Source organism: Molothrus aeneus, chromosome 4 (genome assembly GCF_037042795.1).
Source record: "Molothrus aeneus isolate 106 chromosome 4, BPBGC_Maene_1.0, whole genome shotgun sequence".
Taxonomy (NCBI): domain Eukaryota; kingdom Metazoa; phylum Chordata; class Aves; order Passeriformes; family Icteridae; genus Molothrus; species Molothrus aeneus.
Window position 1 is genome coordinate 23,308,392 of NC_089649.1, and position 15,720 is coordinate 23,324,111.

Sequence of the window (15,720 nt, forward strand, 5' to 3'; positions counted from 1 at the left end):
TGACAGACCTCCGAATCTTGTAACAGCTCCCAATAGAATCCCGACCGCATGGTCCCGTCTCCTTTTAAGCCCCGGGGACAGGGGGAGGGGAAGGGACAGGTGAGGGCCAACCAGGTGGGAGGAGGGGAAGGTTCGAGGGATACAGACACTTGGACAGGCCAATGAGCCCAGACCTGAGGGGCATCTTTTGAACTTCTGCCAACCACACGACGCCCTTGCTGGAATGTTAAGATTGATGGACAGCTCTTAGCAGGAGGGCAAAAGGGGAAAGGAAAGGTTGGCACACCTGAGGGGTTGGGATAGGTGAAACAGGAAATGGCATCACACTGCAACAACCTGCCTTGGTTTAACACACTTAGAATTGCAGAGCAGTAACAGGTGGCCTGCATATCTGTACACTGATGTATAAAGTGATTCTATGTGCACAAAGCCAACAAGTACCCTTACCCAAAGATAACACAGCATCCCTGACAGTTCCCTTATTTAATATAGTTTGTATGCAATGCAGAATTTTGTCATCTTTGCGTTATTTATTTTAGGATGTAATTAGGACCATTGTACAGAGCGGTGGCATCAAGCATTTAGTAACCATGGCGACCAGCGAACACGTAATAATGCAAAACGAAGCTCTTGTTGCACTGGCATTGATAGCGGCTCTAGAGTTAGGTGAGTATCCCAGGAGCTCACTCCACCTGTTTCCTTTCCAGTCTGTGCCCAGGAGAAGTCATGAAGGGAGAATGCAGTGTAGAATAGCCTCCTCCTTCCACCTGCCTTTCAGTTTTTCCATTGTGCTTCATGCAGACACAGGCAAGCCATCATGTTATGCAGGAAACTGGAGAGTGCTGGTTATACGGGATCTGCTCCATCATTCTGGTAGGTGGTGGAGTGATCTAGAAAGGCCCTCCAGCTTAACTTTCAGATTTGGGGTAAAACTCAGAAAGCAAACATATCTTAGACTAGAGACTATATGACCTGACCACATTCCTACACTGGAACGTTAATCTGCTTTTGAGAGAGCTTTTCAAAATGAAGAGTCTACTTACCTAATAAGTAAGAACTTGAGAATACACAGAGGTGGTTAATGCCCCCAGCGTGTCTCCATTAAATTACCCAGGATTAAGTGCAAGAATTGCCATATGTAGGCAGACATGATTACATGTCTTGACCTGCGTTTGTAGTACCTCAGCTTTTGAAACAGTAAAGTAAATGCTCAACAGAGGTTTTGTTTATCCTGTTTACTTTCTTATTAACTAAGGAACTAAACAAACAACCTTACATATTTTTGTTCTTTATTTCATCTCTCGCCATTGTGTACTAGACGAATGCTCTGTTCAACTTTTGAATCACTGCCAATACATCAAGGAATTGTTTTAAATAAAAGGAAAGATGTTCCTATTCACATGAATCATCCCTTTGTCTTGTCTTCAGGCATTTAAAGGTTGAGCCGAATTCAATACGTGTATATTAGAAAGCTACAGAGGCAGTAACTCAAATGGAGATCTTGAAAAGTTTTCCACAGGCTTTATAATGGACCCTGAGCTCCCTCTACCATGGAATCAAGAACTATGCAATATTTATTTACTCAGACAGACTTTCCAAAAGCAAATTCAGGCAATGGAAGTGTTGAAAGCTGAAATATTACAGGTGTTGGCTTAAATGGCTAGGAAGCCTCATGGCTCTTCCATCAGCTTACTGAACATTAAACTGGATTTCATCATTAAACCTGTGATTGTCCTTTCAAGCAGTTAGACAACTTCACATTTTTATAGCAAGAGCTGTGATTCTTGTCATCATACCATCAAATATGTGCTTGAGTTTTATACCAATGCGTTATGTACCAGTCTTTCACTCTGGTGAGAGATCATGTTTCAATAAAGGGACAACTCATGGAAGCGTCAAAGCAAGTGGCACTTACAAATTTTCACTTGTATTTCAGTCACTGCTGAAAAGGATCTTGAAAATGCTCAGCTTGTTCAGATTCTACACAGACTGCTCTCAGACGATAGGAGTGCTCCAGAAATAAAATATAACTCCATGGTGCTGATCTGTGCTCTTATAGGATCTGGTGAGTATTCAGGAGAGGCTGCTTCCCAAGATTTATGTACGCAATATAGTTCTGTCCTACAGCTGAACCCAGATCATGTGCAAACATGCTGTGACTGGTTCTCTGTTCACAATGGATATAAAGACACTGTGATATATGTCTATATATATATGACTCATATATATATAAGATATATGACTCTGTAGTGTCTATCTATAGTGTCAAGGATGAAGCTGTTAACTCAGTTTTGGACATTAACTGCAAAAACTTGACCCTGGCTTCTGCAGGATGCAACTAGCTCAAACTTTAACAGGAAAGAAATGAAAGCATTTAAAATTATACAAATATCAAGTTGTCATTGTAAATATGCAGATCACAAGAATTTAATTTTCATTTCTAGCTGCAAGTTCCCTGTAATTGATGTGTGATGGTGCTTTAGGAAGGATCCTTACATTTATGTGACTAGGAAAACTCCTTCCCTCAAGCCCTCACATGCTCAGCCCACCAGGCACAATGTGCACTAACACACATCAGTGCTGGACACTGTAAACTCTCATCTCTCTGAGCTCACCCTCTGCTAAAGGTCAGGCTGTTTACAGGCTCTTCAAGAAGGCTGTGGTTTGATATTGCAATTTCCCATCTGTGTGTGGGCAGACAAAAACCACAAAACAAAAAAGAGCAAGGTGTCATGGGGAAATTTCATTCAAGGTTTCAAGAAGATGCTACATTTCTTTCATTCAGTTCTTTAAGAAAGATTGAATCTGTGGAGAGAGAACAAATTTCATTCCATAAAGGTCTAGGCATTTACAGTCAACTAAGATGACAAAGAACTGGAATAATTACAGAAAAGGGGAAAATCAGAGCCTGTCTGCACAACTTGCCAAGTGTGAAACATATGAAGGTTCTCTAGAGGTTAGTTTACAGCAATTCAATTAATAGATTAAAAGTTACCACAGTTAAACGTGTGCTGTCTCTGTAAACAAACATGCTTTTTTATTTAAACAGAGTTCACCATGCCTACTGCAAGTGCAATTTTGGAGACCTGTACAGCCATGCAACTGAATATTCTATTCCTGCCATTTTATAGGAACAAATACTCGGTTTTAGAGTATACACATCTCAGTGTGCAAAGATAGTGCTCAAAATTTGCTAACAAGCCTCAGCTCTCAGTAGGCACTCACTCGAATGCTAAGACATGTAAACTTAGTTGTTACTCACAACCTTCTTGAGCCATTTCATGCTTGGGACTATCCATGCATTTTAGAGCAGAAGCCTTTTGCCAAAGTTTCACTGTCAGCCTCACCATCTTGATCTTTATTTCCACTGCTTCCAACTAAAATAATCATCTTCAGAATATATGCCTGACAGTTGCATTTGCCCTTCCTCAATCTTGTTACCTGCAAGGCTGACAGAGTTATTTAAAGTCAAATACCTGTCTCCAGAGTACAGAGCAGTCTTATCTTAGGGGGGGGTATTTTAGGGTTATCTGAGTGGCAGAGCTCAGTCTGCCACTGCACTGTAAGCTTTGCCAAGGCATAAGGCTCCTTGCCCTGCTCCCAGAGAACAGACAGCAGCATGTCACTGCATTATGCAGCTGTGAAGTTAAGGCCCAGTATTTGACTGACTCAGTGTTCTGCCCTGCTTCCTGCTGAACAGACCTGTGTGAAAAGTGAGGACACAAGAATAACAACTGAGCAACCCTGGTATTAACTTCTAAGTTGGGGAGAGGGAGTTTACTATTTTAACCAAGGAGAGGAGAATCAAGGATCCGATTGCTCTTTACAAGAGAAAATACTAACATGCACCTCTTACAGCTCTGTTGCCTCTAACTTGTTTTCATTACCATCTCCACATCATGAACCACATTTCCTTATTCTACTGTGAACAGACCTGTGTAGTTATTTTTGAAATAACTGACCCCTAGTATAGTTCAATAAAGAATAGAAGCAGCTCCACTGGTACTGGTTTCATCTAATTCTCCAGTGACTGCTGTTGTTACTATGCTTTGTTATGGGGTATCTGGCATCACATTTAATCTGATGTTGCCAACATCTGTGTTCACAGAATAGGTCAAGTTGGAAGGGACCACAGTGGTCCAGCCTCCCTGCTCAAGCAGAGCCATCCTAGAGCACATGGCACAGGATTGCATCCAGAAAGTTCCAGTGAGGAAGACTCCAGAACCTCTCTGGGCAATCTGTTCTGGTGTTCAATCACCTGCACAGTGAAGCAGTTCTTCCTCATGTTCAGGTGAAACTTCCTCTGCATCAGTTTTTGCCTGTTGCCTCTTGTCCTATTGCTGGGCATCACTGAGCAGAGCCGGTTCAGTCCTCTTCACACCCTCCCTTCAGATACTCATAGACATTGATGAGTTTCCTTCTCTGTCATCTCCTCTCGAGGCTGAAGAGACCCAGCTCCCTCAGCCTTTCCTTCTGAGAGATGCTCCAGTCCCTTTATCATCTTTGTTGCCCTCCACTGGACCCACTCCAGGAGCTCCATGTCTCTCTTGTACTCAAGAGCCCAGAACTGGACACAGCACTGCAGATGATGCTTTATCAGGACTGAGCAGAGGGTCCTTTGACCTGTTGTCCATGCTCTTCCCAATGCACCCCAGGATACCATTGGCCTTCATGGCTACAAGGACACACTGCTGGCTCATGGACTACCAGGACACCCAGGTCCTTCTCCACAGAGATGCTTTCTCCAGACCAGCCCCCAGCCTGTGCTGGTGCCTGGGGTTATTCTTCCCCAGGTGAAGAACTCTGCATTTGCCTTTGTTGAACTTCAGCTGTGCTAAGCAGTTAACAGATACCTATTTTTATATGATTCTTTCCATCTGGAAGTTTCTCTTGCAACTGAGTGAATGTATAGGAAAAGAAAAATGAGGACAATGAAAAATGGATCATCCAAAGCAGAGCATTCTTAGCTAGCACAGTCTTCTGTAGGCAAGAGTCTCCATGAAACTGGATGTTACCAGCCATGGTAAAGCACAGTGCTTTAAATACCTGCTTAAACATGTTGATATCTATCAGAAAGCAGGAAGTGCATACATAGCATGAACACCCCAACAGCTTCACTGACATCAGTCTGTACATACATGTTCCCAGGTCCACAGCAGCATGAGAGTGCCAGCTCTTACATGGCAGGGGTTAAACTGCATGAGAACTAAACACATGTGAACAAGAAAGTAGGTAGGGGTGGGAACAAATGCCAGAGCTTGCTTTTAAAAGAAAAGTAAATAGCACAGCATAAAGCATAGCTATCTGAAACAGATGGTTGGGTTTTCTCCCAGGAAATTCAGAGATTAGGCCTCCAGCAACATGTGGAAAGCAAAATAATATGTACTTGTTGCTGAGTGGGATTTCACTAGAGAGGCATGTAACAAAACCAACCATTTTAGATCAAAACCGTGAGATGTTCAGAGTACAGGGCTTGTCAAATTTCTTACAATTTCTGTTCAATTTTATGAGTTGCTGCCAACCTCTCTTGAATAATACAAAAAGTAAGTAACATTCAATCCAGGATCAAAATCATCAGACAGTGTCTCCTAGTTTTGAGCAGAACATAAACACTGCATCCATATGCACAGCACTGGGCAATGCTATGCATGTTGTTGTTTGCATTAACATCAGAGCTGAGCTGTAAAGGGACAGCAAACAGTGACCAGGTGGCGACACATCCATTAAGGACCCATCTCACACCCCCACACAACCAGTAAGAGTTGACACACAAATGATGCAGTGAGCCTGTCACAGCCAGCTCACTTGGTCAGGCTAGTTTAAAGAATAAACCAAAAAAGTATTTTCACTAAAAATACTTCCTAAGCACCTGTTTTGGAAGGCAATTCAGGTGGATATTCTTAACTGCTATGCAGCAGCTTGATCATTCATCATGACCTGAAATCCATGGAGTTTGTGTGTGCTGGAGGCCCTGAAAAGTTGTCTCTCCATCAACAAAAGCAATTCAAAAAAGTAAACAATAACCAGATTATGCGTACTCACAGCCGCGTGCTTGTGCGTACAGGATTTAGTAGAAAAGTTTCTCCCAGTTTTCTTCTGCCTATCTCATACAAAGCACTGTTTCTTTTAATATTTCCTTTTCCAGAACCTCTCCAAAAGGAAGTGCAGAGCATGGCGTTTCTAGAAGTCATATCAAAACTCCGCAGCCATGAGAACAAAACTGTTGCCCAGCAGGCCTCGCTAACAGAGCAGAGACTTGCTGTAGAAAGCTGAGGAAGGTCTTGTTTCCAGTGCATCCCATCACAGATTTCACCTTTGTCCTCCGTCCTGCTGCCGCTCCTGCTATGTTTTCCACTGTATCACTTGTGCATGCGTGTAACGTTCCCACACAAATTGATGAACTGCTGTAGGTACCTGTCCAAAAAGGTTTCTACAAATTCATAGGTGGTGTTAACATGAACCTGTCTCCACCCGTAACTGTTCTACTTGTATTCTTGTTGCTTGGGCCACATAGTAGAATGTGCATGTTGTAGTCCTATGATGATGTAGAAGTGGTACTACACAACTGACTCTTTTTCCTCATGCCCCCTAACTGCATAAAAATGTACTACTAAATTAGGGACAACACGAGATGCAGCAGCTCCAGACTAGTGTGCTGACTATAGGATTAAGAAGTAAATCTAGCTCAATTTTTGGTGCTTTGGAGATTCAGGTTTGAATGCAATGTACTGCTGCTCATTCACTGGTCTTGCCTATTAATGTCAAACTCGTGGTACCTAGAGGTAACAAATAAAAATTTCAGTGCTCTCACTTTACCCTGTGGTTTGTCCTTTTTTTCTAATCCCACACAGAAGCCGCGACTGCATCACCATGCACTGGTGAGTTCTTTCTGTTCCTGGCTCTGGCCCGACGCAATCACTGCCTTTCAGTTGAGCAGATACAAAGGAAGCTATTCCAACCACTTTCACTGTGTGTGCTCATACAGAGGCACTGTGTGGCATAACAATCATGCATTTTAGCAGCAATGCATGATACAATCCTTATCTTATAAAGCCATGTGCATATGAGTGCTCCTGGGCTTCCTTGGGATTGCTTCTTTGTTTACTGGGGGGATTTTATAGATAGATTTTTAAAATAATATCTTGCAGCAGCTGTTCAACAGAAGCCCATTGAGTGAGAAATGGAAGATGCAAGAGACTTCCTTTTTCCCCTTTCCTAGGTAAGGGAGATGGAAAACTGCCAGTCTGAGCATCTTATCTCACAGCTGCTCTTTTGTAGGTCTATAACATGCCAGTGAGCAAACCAGCAGACAGCACTCAGGCAAAACAAGGAGCCAGTTGGGATGGCGGTTTCCAACAAGCCAGCAGATGTTATTTTGGACTGTGTGATACCATTGCCTAGCTTGATCAAGCCCACCATGCATGAAGGTCACAAGATCTATAACATTTTAAAGTGAGTTCAGCACCCCCAGTGCTGAAGTGCCTGCCTCAGAAGTTTCAAGTTCCTTTTCTTACCAGCAGAGGCAGCAAACCCAAAGTCCAAGCACCTATGACATCCCATGCCAGGTAATTGCAAACCACTTCTTTTGGCCTTCACAAATTCACTCCCCAGCTCCATGAAACCACTGCTTATCCCTCAGATACTGTGATGGGAAGATGCCAGCCATGAGGGTAAAGGGATTTTTTTATGTAAGCTGGATATGAAAAGAAACTTGCTTTCAATAGCCAACTTAAGGTCTCAGATTGTACCAAAACACAGCAGATGCTACAGGAGTTTTCACACTGCAGAGATTCCACATCCATTTAATCCAGGGCCAGAAACATGCAGAAAAATCCTCCAATACCAAACTGCACAACAGCAAAAAACCAAAACAACAAAACACATTCAAAAAGGCAAATGCTAGTACTAGTGCAATAAAGCCACTGACAGAGTGAAGAACTGTCAACACAAACCAGGAGCTCGTGACATCGGGCTCCAAATAACACAGAACCTCTGCACTGCTGCTGAACATAACCAGCATGTTTACAATCACAGCTCACAGGCCCTCACAAGCCCAAGTTCTCTCAGGCACAAAAACTCCACTGACTTAAACAGAATCTAAAATAATATTTGAAAGGCCAGTTATCAACAACCTGCCTGAGGCCTGTTAACAACAACCTGGTTCTTGAAAGAGACTGCTCCTTTTGACATTGGTATAAACTGCATGTGCTCACACAAACTGGTTGTGACGTTGACAGAATTCCCATTTGGTTGTCTAACTGGAGCTGTGGTTAAGCATTAACTCTATTCTCATCACCAGATGTTTATCAGGAGTACCACTGTCACAGCAAGCATAAACACAGGCCAATGGTGATACCCTACTTTCAGTTTCCTTGGATGGAATATCAAATGACTTAGATTCCTGGATAAAATCTGTGCTGAGCCTAGGAAGGAAAGCCCACATAAGGGCAAAGATGGGTGTATGTCACAGTAGGAGAAGGTAACTTGAAGAGACTATCTAGCCACACAAATGCTGTACTGTCCTGAGGCATGCTGCAGTCTGCAGGTTACTTCTATGTAGTTGGTAAATCATTTATCCTCCGAGCACCTTTAAATAACAAATGGGATCTAAGGACATTACTATCACATGCATTTCACTACTAACTGGACTGAAATCAAGTGAAGTCAAAACGCTGACAGTAGTTCCAATTGGATGTTTACTAGCTAGATTGCATCTAAGCAAACCTTGACATCTGCTGCTCAGACTGTTTCTATGACAGCAGTGCCAGACACGGGGCCTTGTCCTTGTCTTAGTGCCACCACAGCCAAGCCAGAACAATCAGAACAATCCCTATGGCCATACCACAGGGCAGGCAGCACCTCCCTTAAGTGTCACGCTCGTTGGCATCTGTACAAACTTTTGCCCAGCATCTCACTGTTGGGAAGGTGAACACATCCACGTGTTTTTACATTTCAGTGCCCTTATAACAAGGAGAAGCTTCACTCTGGGCAAGGCAAAAACCCCAACAATACCAGCCTTGCATCCAGAGCACCCATCAGAAAAGGTAATTTGTTTTAAAATGGTAACCGGGCTCAACTTCAGGAATCAGTGTACAAGTCTGTTAAGAGTTTGACAGATGGCAGGTAGCCATTTCTAGTCTCCCTCTCCATCGTGAAAATGCTTATCTCCAAGTTTGTCACATCTATCAGGCAATGCCCTTGGCTTTTCTTCTTTTTTGTTAACTTTTGGTCATTCCTGTGTTTGTGTGTCAGTCTGTCCCCAATTTAGATGCTTATTTGCCAAATCATTTCCATACATTCAGATAAATGTCATATGCCTGAAATATGCAAAAGGCATTAGACTTCAATCTGGACATGCTTTTAAATTGATCACAGTGCCATTTGTGTACAGAACCTAGAGGTTTTGAAATACTATAAAAAAAGTCTGCTTCCTCCTCTATCCAAAGTAGCACAAGACATCATTACCCATTTTTACCTGCACAATAATGTAAGCCAGCTCTCACTACTTCTGTTTAAGGACATGCTGCACTTATTTAATCTTTTGAGAAGGGAGGTGGGAATTTCATTTGTCTAAGTCTTGCAAAGCATCAACTTCTGAACACACCAGGGTGACCAGAAGAATTCTGGGGAGAGCACAGCCATTGCAGCCTGAGGAACATCAGCAACCTGTTGGAAAGAAGCAGAGCATGTTCATTAGGCAGAGACTTCAACAACAGCTGACAGGAAATAAGGGATCTCTTCATGTGGGGACATGTTCTTCATGTCTTAGCTTATTATTCATCTAAGGGCAGCCACTGGAGGCATGAGCATGTTTTGTGATTTAATCAGAACACGGTATTCTACAACACATATGAGAGATGGGGATTTATTTCCCCTGTTAGTTTGGAGGAAAGAAGGTAGGGATCTTTTCCTGGAGGAACTTCCCATGAATGTATCTTTCTATTGTTTATATTTAGTGCTACATCAAGAGTGCATACACATTCACAACATCATATTTCACACAATTTTATTTATAAAATTGTCATTATCTAACAAATTGCATATAAAATGATTTACTTCAAGTAAATACAGAATACTGCACGACTATTAAAACTATTGTATTGTCCATCATAAGTGTATTAAAACATTCCTAAAAAATGCCTCTATTAAAAAAGAAAAAACCCAAGAACACAAGTAGCATGACCAAGACCATTTTCAATAGCTTAAAATGAATTACCAGGAAGTTGCATTAACCTCCTAAGTAGACTCCAGTTACATCCATTGAGATCAGCATGTGATACAATACCACAGTCTAATGCTAAAGATGACAAGTAATACATTATGCACCTGATCTATGCTTTTCTCCTAGACTGAAGGGAACCAGTCTGAAATCAGAAAACTAAAGCTCAAGTCAAACTCTACTGGGCATGCAGTTCTGTTATAGCAATACTTTCAATCGGTAAGTGTAGTTGGCTTTTACAATCAATTTTACAACTGATAAAAAAGGAACACAAGGGAATACATTCGTATAAAAAGGAATGATACACAAAGGGTAAATATTGACACCTTGCTGTACACCTTCAGATGAACAAGAGAAAGATTCAGCTGGAATTAATGTGGAATATATGTATCAGAAATGGATCTGAGTCATAAACCCACATCCCAATCTTCCCAGAGCTCAAGGTCCATCTCTACTATGTACATAGTGTGAACATGAACGCACATACAGATGGAGCTTTTTATTAACACACTTATATTGCCAAAACACAAAAGACAGCTAGCGGTGCTGCCTCGTGCACACTAGTAGTACTTCTTCGTATACTGCATGTTAAGGGAGACAGATTTTTTATTTCTTTTTTTCAAGGGGCAAAATTTGGTAGGTAATGGATCAAGGTAGTATTATTTCATTTGTTTTAGACAGTTTCATCACTTGTTACAGGTATCTGGAAAAGATTCAGGGAAAAAAGAAAAATGGGAGGAACTGGCATATTCTGCAGTGTTTGACACCTTTTGAGGTCTAATCTTCCACAAAAAAAAAACTAATAAAAAAACTAAGTAAGCCAAACTACAAGCCAAAAAAAAAAACTTTTCTAAATTTTATCATCTCTTTTAAAGCAACAAAAACTTTTGTTGTTTAATATTATTTAAATTCTATTGTTTAATAAACAGAATTTTTTCCACTTTTCTCCGAAAAAATATTTTCTCCGGAACCAATTTAAAAAGCCAATTAAATCTGCTTTTCTAAAAAAAACCCTTTAAAAGTTCTCTCCCAAATTTACCCTAAACCAAAACAAATACATAGGTATTTGCAGAACTGCTATTTCAATGCACCCAAAAGACATACACAGGAAGAAAGGAAACATAATCAAAAATTCAGACAATAGTTTCTCTCATAACCAACCATATTACCCAAGACCAATTTTAATAATAGCATCTCTAAAGTAGTAAAAACACAGATTGACATCCAGGACAGTTCTTATAGCACCATGTTTAGTCCTGCCACAAGTGATGGCAACCTCCCATAACTGGTAGGAGGTGCTGCCACCAACTCTCCACTTTACAGTCAAATGCTGTTCTAAAGCCAAGCAGCAAAAGGAAAAGGCAAGGGAGGCCCTGCCACTAACCAGGGCCCAAAGGGCTGGCCAGGGCTTCACCTTCCTCAGGGGCAGCCACCCACTCACAGGGCAGACACCGAACACAGGCAGCTGAGGCGCTCCTGCTGCTCCATCGGCACAAGGGACAGCCAAGACAACCACTTGGGACTCTCCTGGTGGACACCTTTCCTCTCCATAATAAACACTTTCAGGGTGAAAAGCAGTCATGTGCAAGAAGCATTTAATCTGCATGCTACTATTTACATTCCAAACACTATTTACACACCAGAACTACAATGAGCATCTCTCTCAAAGGGGAGAGAAGAAGGCTTTCGGGACAGAGTACACTTGAGCAAGCACCCCCACAGCTTCAAACTCTAAGGGGCACAATCAAAATTATGGATTTTAAGCAAAGAGATCCTACTGCTACCAAAATAGACACAAAAAGATGAATCACACATTTGTCCATTAGGCTATTAATCAAAAAAACCCCCAAACCCAAACAACAAAAAGTCCTGTGAATAGAGAGGGTATTTAGAAAGCAGAGGATCAAGGACTGTGATGCCCCCTGGCAGGGCTCAATGGGATATATGGAAATAGCTTTAAAGCCACGCTGCTGCTGAGCTACCAGAGTCCTTGTTAGCAATGCCACTACTCCACAGGAATCACCCAGCAAACAGAGCTCTTTCCCACTCCGTAAGCCTGACAATAAATTTCTGAAAAACTACTGCACATTAAAGATAATTAGGCTGATCTCTGAACTCATATGTACCCCACCACCACACCAGGCAGGAAATTGCCATGGAGTCTGAGTGCCTACCACATCTTATTGCTTTAGACACTGAGCCCACGTAGCCAGCAGTTGTGCTTCAGTTACAGCTCACGTGACCTTTTCAAAGTTTCCTGGAAAAAAAGTTTGCTTGTATTTGGCAGGCTCTGACAATAATACATTGATTTCCAAGGCCTCCCACAAGGTTTCACAACTGGACACCTAAGCTGCTGAGTAGCTGTTGTGGGACATTTCGAGGACATCTTACCTGATCTGTAGACAAAAAAATGTGGGATTTAAATGTGTAACAGACAGCTAAACAATCAGTGCACATCCATCAAACAATGTAAAAATGAGTAAATAAGTATCTCTTGGGAACAAGGGAGCAAGAAGGATCAACAACCACAGCAATAAAGACGAGCTCTAGAAAAGTAAGCTATCTAGTGGTTTTTGTAAGAACAGTCAGTCATTCTGGGATTCAGCAGAAGTGTTGCACATTTGTGTGTAGACGTGCAAGTTGTGAGAACAAGAATTGCTCAGCTTGGAGCATTTACCCTCCTATCAGTCTGACACTGCGAACTGCACAGCCAGCAGACTGGAACTCGGAGAACAGCGTGACAAGACAGAAGGCCAATACAGTACAACTGCAGAGATTCAAGTAGAAGAATGAAGCTATCTTCAGAAACTCAGAGCAGCAACAGCAGTATTCAAGATCAGTGGCAACAAGGAATGTTTCTGTAATTAGGCTTTTTGTTTTCCCTCCAAACCAAAGCCCAGGATCACAATCAAGGCTCTTTGGTGGAGGGGTTATTTCCTCAACCCCACTTCCCTGATTCCTCCCTGCACCATTTTGTCTCAGTGCAGCAACACTGGTGCTGATGATCTGTCTGTCCTGCCACTATCAGGCAAAACGGTATGTCCCTCTAGGGGAAAACAACCAGTAACTCCTCAAATTGAGGAGTGGCTAAGAAAAACATAACACTGTGCTGAGGTGGAACCAACTTTATTAAGGACAATGAATTATAATTGCTTTGAAAGGCTTTAAAAAATACTCTGAGTCATGGCTGGCCTTTAACAGCAGATACCAAGGGATATGGAGGCTGCCTGATTCAGAGCCAGTCAGTGGGAGTTAACCAGAAGAGGATGAGGTAATGCTCAAAGATGGGAGGACAACAGGTCTGCTGAGGCATCTGTGAAGCGCCAGCGTGCCCTTCACCAGCCTTCAGAGGGGAGAAAAACCACGGCCAACTAAAGCACAGAAAGGCAAAATGTGCAAGGGTACATATATTCATTTGTTTAAGTGTCACAGGACCAAAAAGGGCCTTAACAAGTCACCAGATCAGCCTTCTATCTATCCCCCAAAACAGGGAAGCTTTGAAAGCAATGTGTTCCTCTCTCCTACTCCATATACCTTCTGGTTTAGAAAACTCAACTCGGAAAGATGTTATGTCCTTACAAGGAGGTGCTACACACTCTTTGCCACTGTCTGACCAAAGCGGGACCACAGCTTTCAGGACTGGTATGGAGATACTGAGAAGGGTCATAAAACACACTAAATTTATACAAAGTGCAATAAACTACCCAAGCCATGGTCAGGTCTTCAAGTTCACTATTATTAGTGAAGAAGAACAAATCAAAAACACTAAGCTGGATGGAGCCTGATTTAAGTTCTCTCCACTATTTGTGCTTTTTCCCACATTCTGCTTTCTTGTGTCCAATTCAAAAGGGTCTGCCTTAGCTGATCCTAAAATGCTTCTATTTTAAGATTTTTATTCTGTTGCTTCACAGAAAGAAGAAGAAAGCTCTTTGTTGCCTTTAGAGCAAGAAGAGGAGACATCTCCATAGCATGGATTTGTTCACTGGAGGTAAGCATTTACTCTGACAAAAACTGTTCTCTCCAACTTCCAAGAGAATGGGAAATGATCTTTCCATAATCACATGCATTTATCAATAAATAAGTTCGGATTAGACTGTATTAAAACATATGCACATATTTAAAGCACTGGAGTGTCACAGATTCTTATTCCACAGCTCATGCAAGTAAAAAGAATTAAAGAAAAGAAAAAGAAAAAAAGAAAGACCAAAGCCCTAACTAGGAACAGACCAAAGAAACAAGCTTCGCATGAGTATGTCAAAGCATTAACATCAGTGAGATCCCTAAATACATTAGGTTACACTAAATTTCAGAGAAACAAAAGATTTTGCCATATCAGATACATAAGTTTTGAATTTTTTAAGTTAATATATAATCCATTATTTGAATATTATTCTTCACTTGGACCCAACATCCATACTGCTTTCATACATTTATACAGTTATATCCCATCCTTGCCTTAAGAGACTGATATCCAAAGGTATGGCAGCAACCCTTGTTCGTCAAATATAAAACTCCCTTCCCTTCATACAAGGGTGAAGAAGGAAGAAAGATCTTGACAAAATTAAGCAATTCTCCCTTCTGCTGATTCCAACCTCAAAGTACTAGAGGGAGATAGTTGGAAGCTTGCATAAAAATAATTTCCCTTGTTTTAAAAACAAATTCTTTTTACTGTACAATAGATGCATAGAAAGTTGCTTCCTGCTTCATGGGTTTAGGCCTGTAGCTATGTTTAGCTGTGAAAACAAGAAGATTGTTCCTTTACAGAGTGGTGAGGAGATAGACCATCTCAGGAATATTTGGCAGCTATCAAAGAGCTCATGACATGAAGAATAAACAGCATATCCACAGACTACAACAATGCAACTCTATCTCACTGAATACACCAATTTAAAAAAGTGTCCACTTGTTACTCAAAATCAAGAATACAGTAGAGATTCACGGCTCAACAGCTTTCAAAGTGGTGGTTTAAAAGAAAAAAAAATTGTCAGTGAGCAGCAGATTTTCAATAGCCCACTCTTCTCTCCCCCATCCCGAAAAAACACAAGTTCACTGCAATATCAGGAACTTAAACTTGAGACTATTTGGGAGAGAAGGCTTCCCTGTCACCCATGTCCATACAGCTTGGTGTCGGAGTGACACACTGGAGGTTTCAGAGGGTTTCGGTTGTCCAGTGTCTTGTTGTGGTTACTTCAGCAGTTTTACCAGCTGGCTCTGACAGCCTCAATGTCACTAACCAAATTCTGGGCTAAGCATATCCCAAATATCTGGAAGAGACAACAGTTTATTCATTTGGAGCACTAGACAACTTTTCACACAGGCAAACTCCTTAGGTTATACAGAACTTAGATAAGAAAGAAACAATACAGGTAGAAATTAAATTAATAGTAAGTGTTGGAAGAAGAAAGAATATTGCAGAACTCCTGTAACCCCAGTATTTTTATGGTGGCACTGGTTTCTAGTTAATTAACAGTTCTAATCTTCTAATCTTCAAAGCAACCCTA

At 41.5% G+C, this 15,720-nt stretch overlaps 2 protein-coding genes across 3 annotated transcripts in view; one reads left to right on the forward strand and one right to left on the reverse strand.

Moving 5' to 3' along the window:
* Positions 1 to 6,815, forward strand: part of RAP1GDS1 (Rap1 GTPase-GDP dissociation stimulator 1) — a 92,606-nt gene extending 85,791 nt beyond the window's left edge. For both annotated transcript variants that reach the window (XM_066548067.1, XM_066548068.1), the window contains 3 exons: positions 540 to 666; positions 1,937 to 2,065; positions 6,146 to 6,815. In XM_066548067.1, the coding sequence (XP_066404164.1) occupies positions 540 to 666; positions 1,937 to 2,065; positions 6,146 to 6,273 (384 nt within the window). In that variant the 3' untranslated portion in view covers positions 6,274 to 6,815. The remainder of the gene's footprint in view (positions 1 to 539; positions 667 to 1,936; positions 2,066 to 6,145) is intronic.
* Positions 6,816 to 9,989: 3,174 nt separating this feature from the next.
* The window catches only part of TSPAN5 (tetraspanin 5), an 82,440-nt gene continuing 76,709 nt past the window's right edge, over positions 9,990 to 15,720 (reverse strand). The window contains exon 8 of the mRNA XM_066548069.1: positions 9,990 to 15,483. Within this exon, the coding sequence (XP_066404166.1) occupies positions 15,418 to 15,483 (66 nt within the window). The 3' untranslated portion in view covers positions 9,990 to 15,417. The remainder of the gene's footprint in view (positions 15,484 to 15,720) is intronic.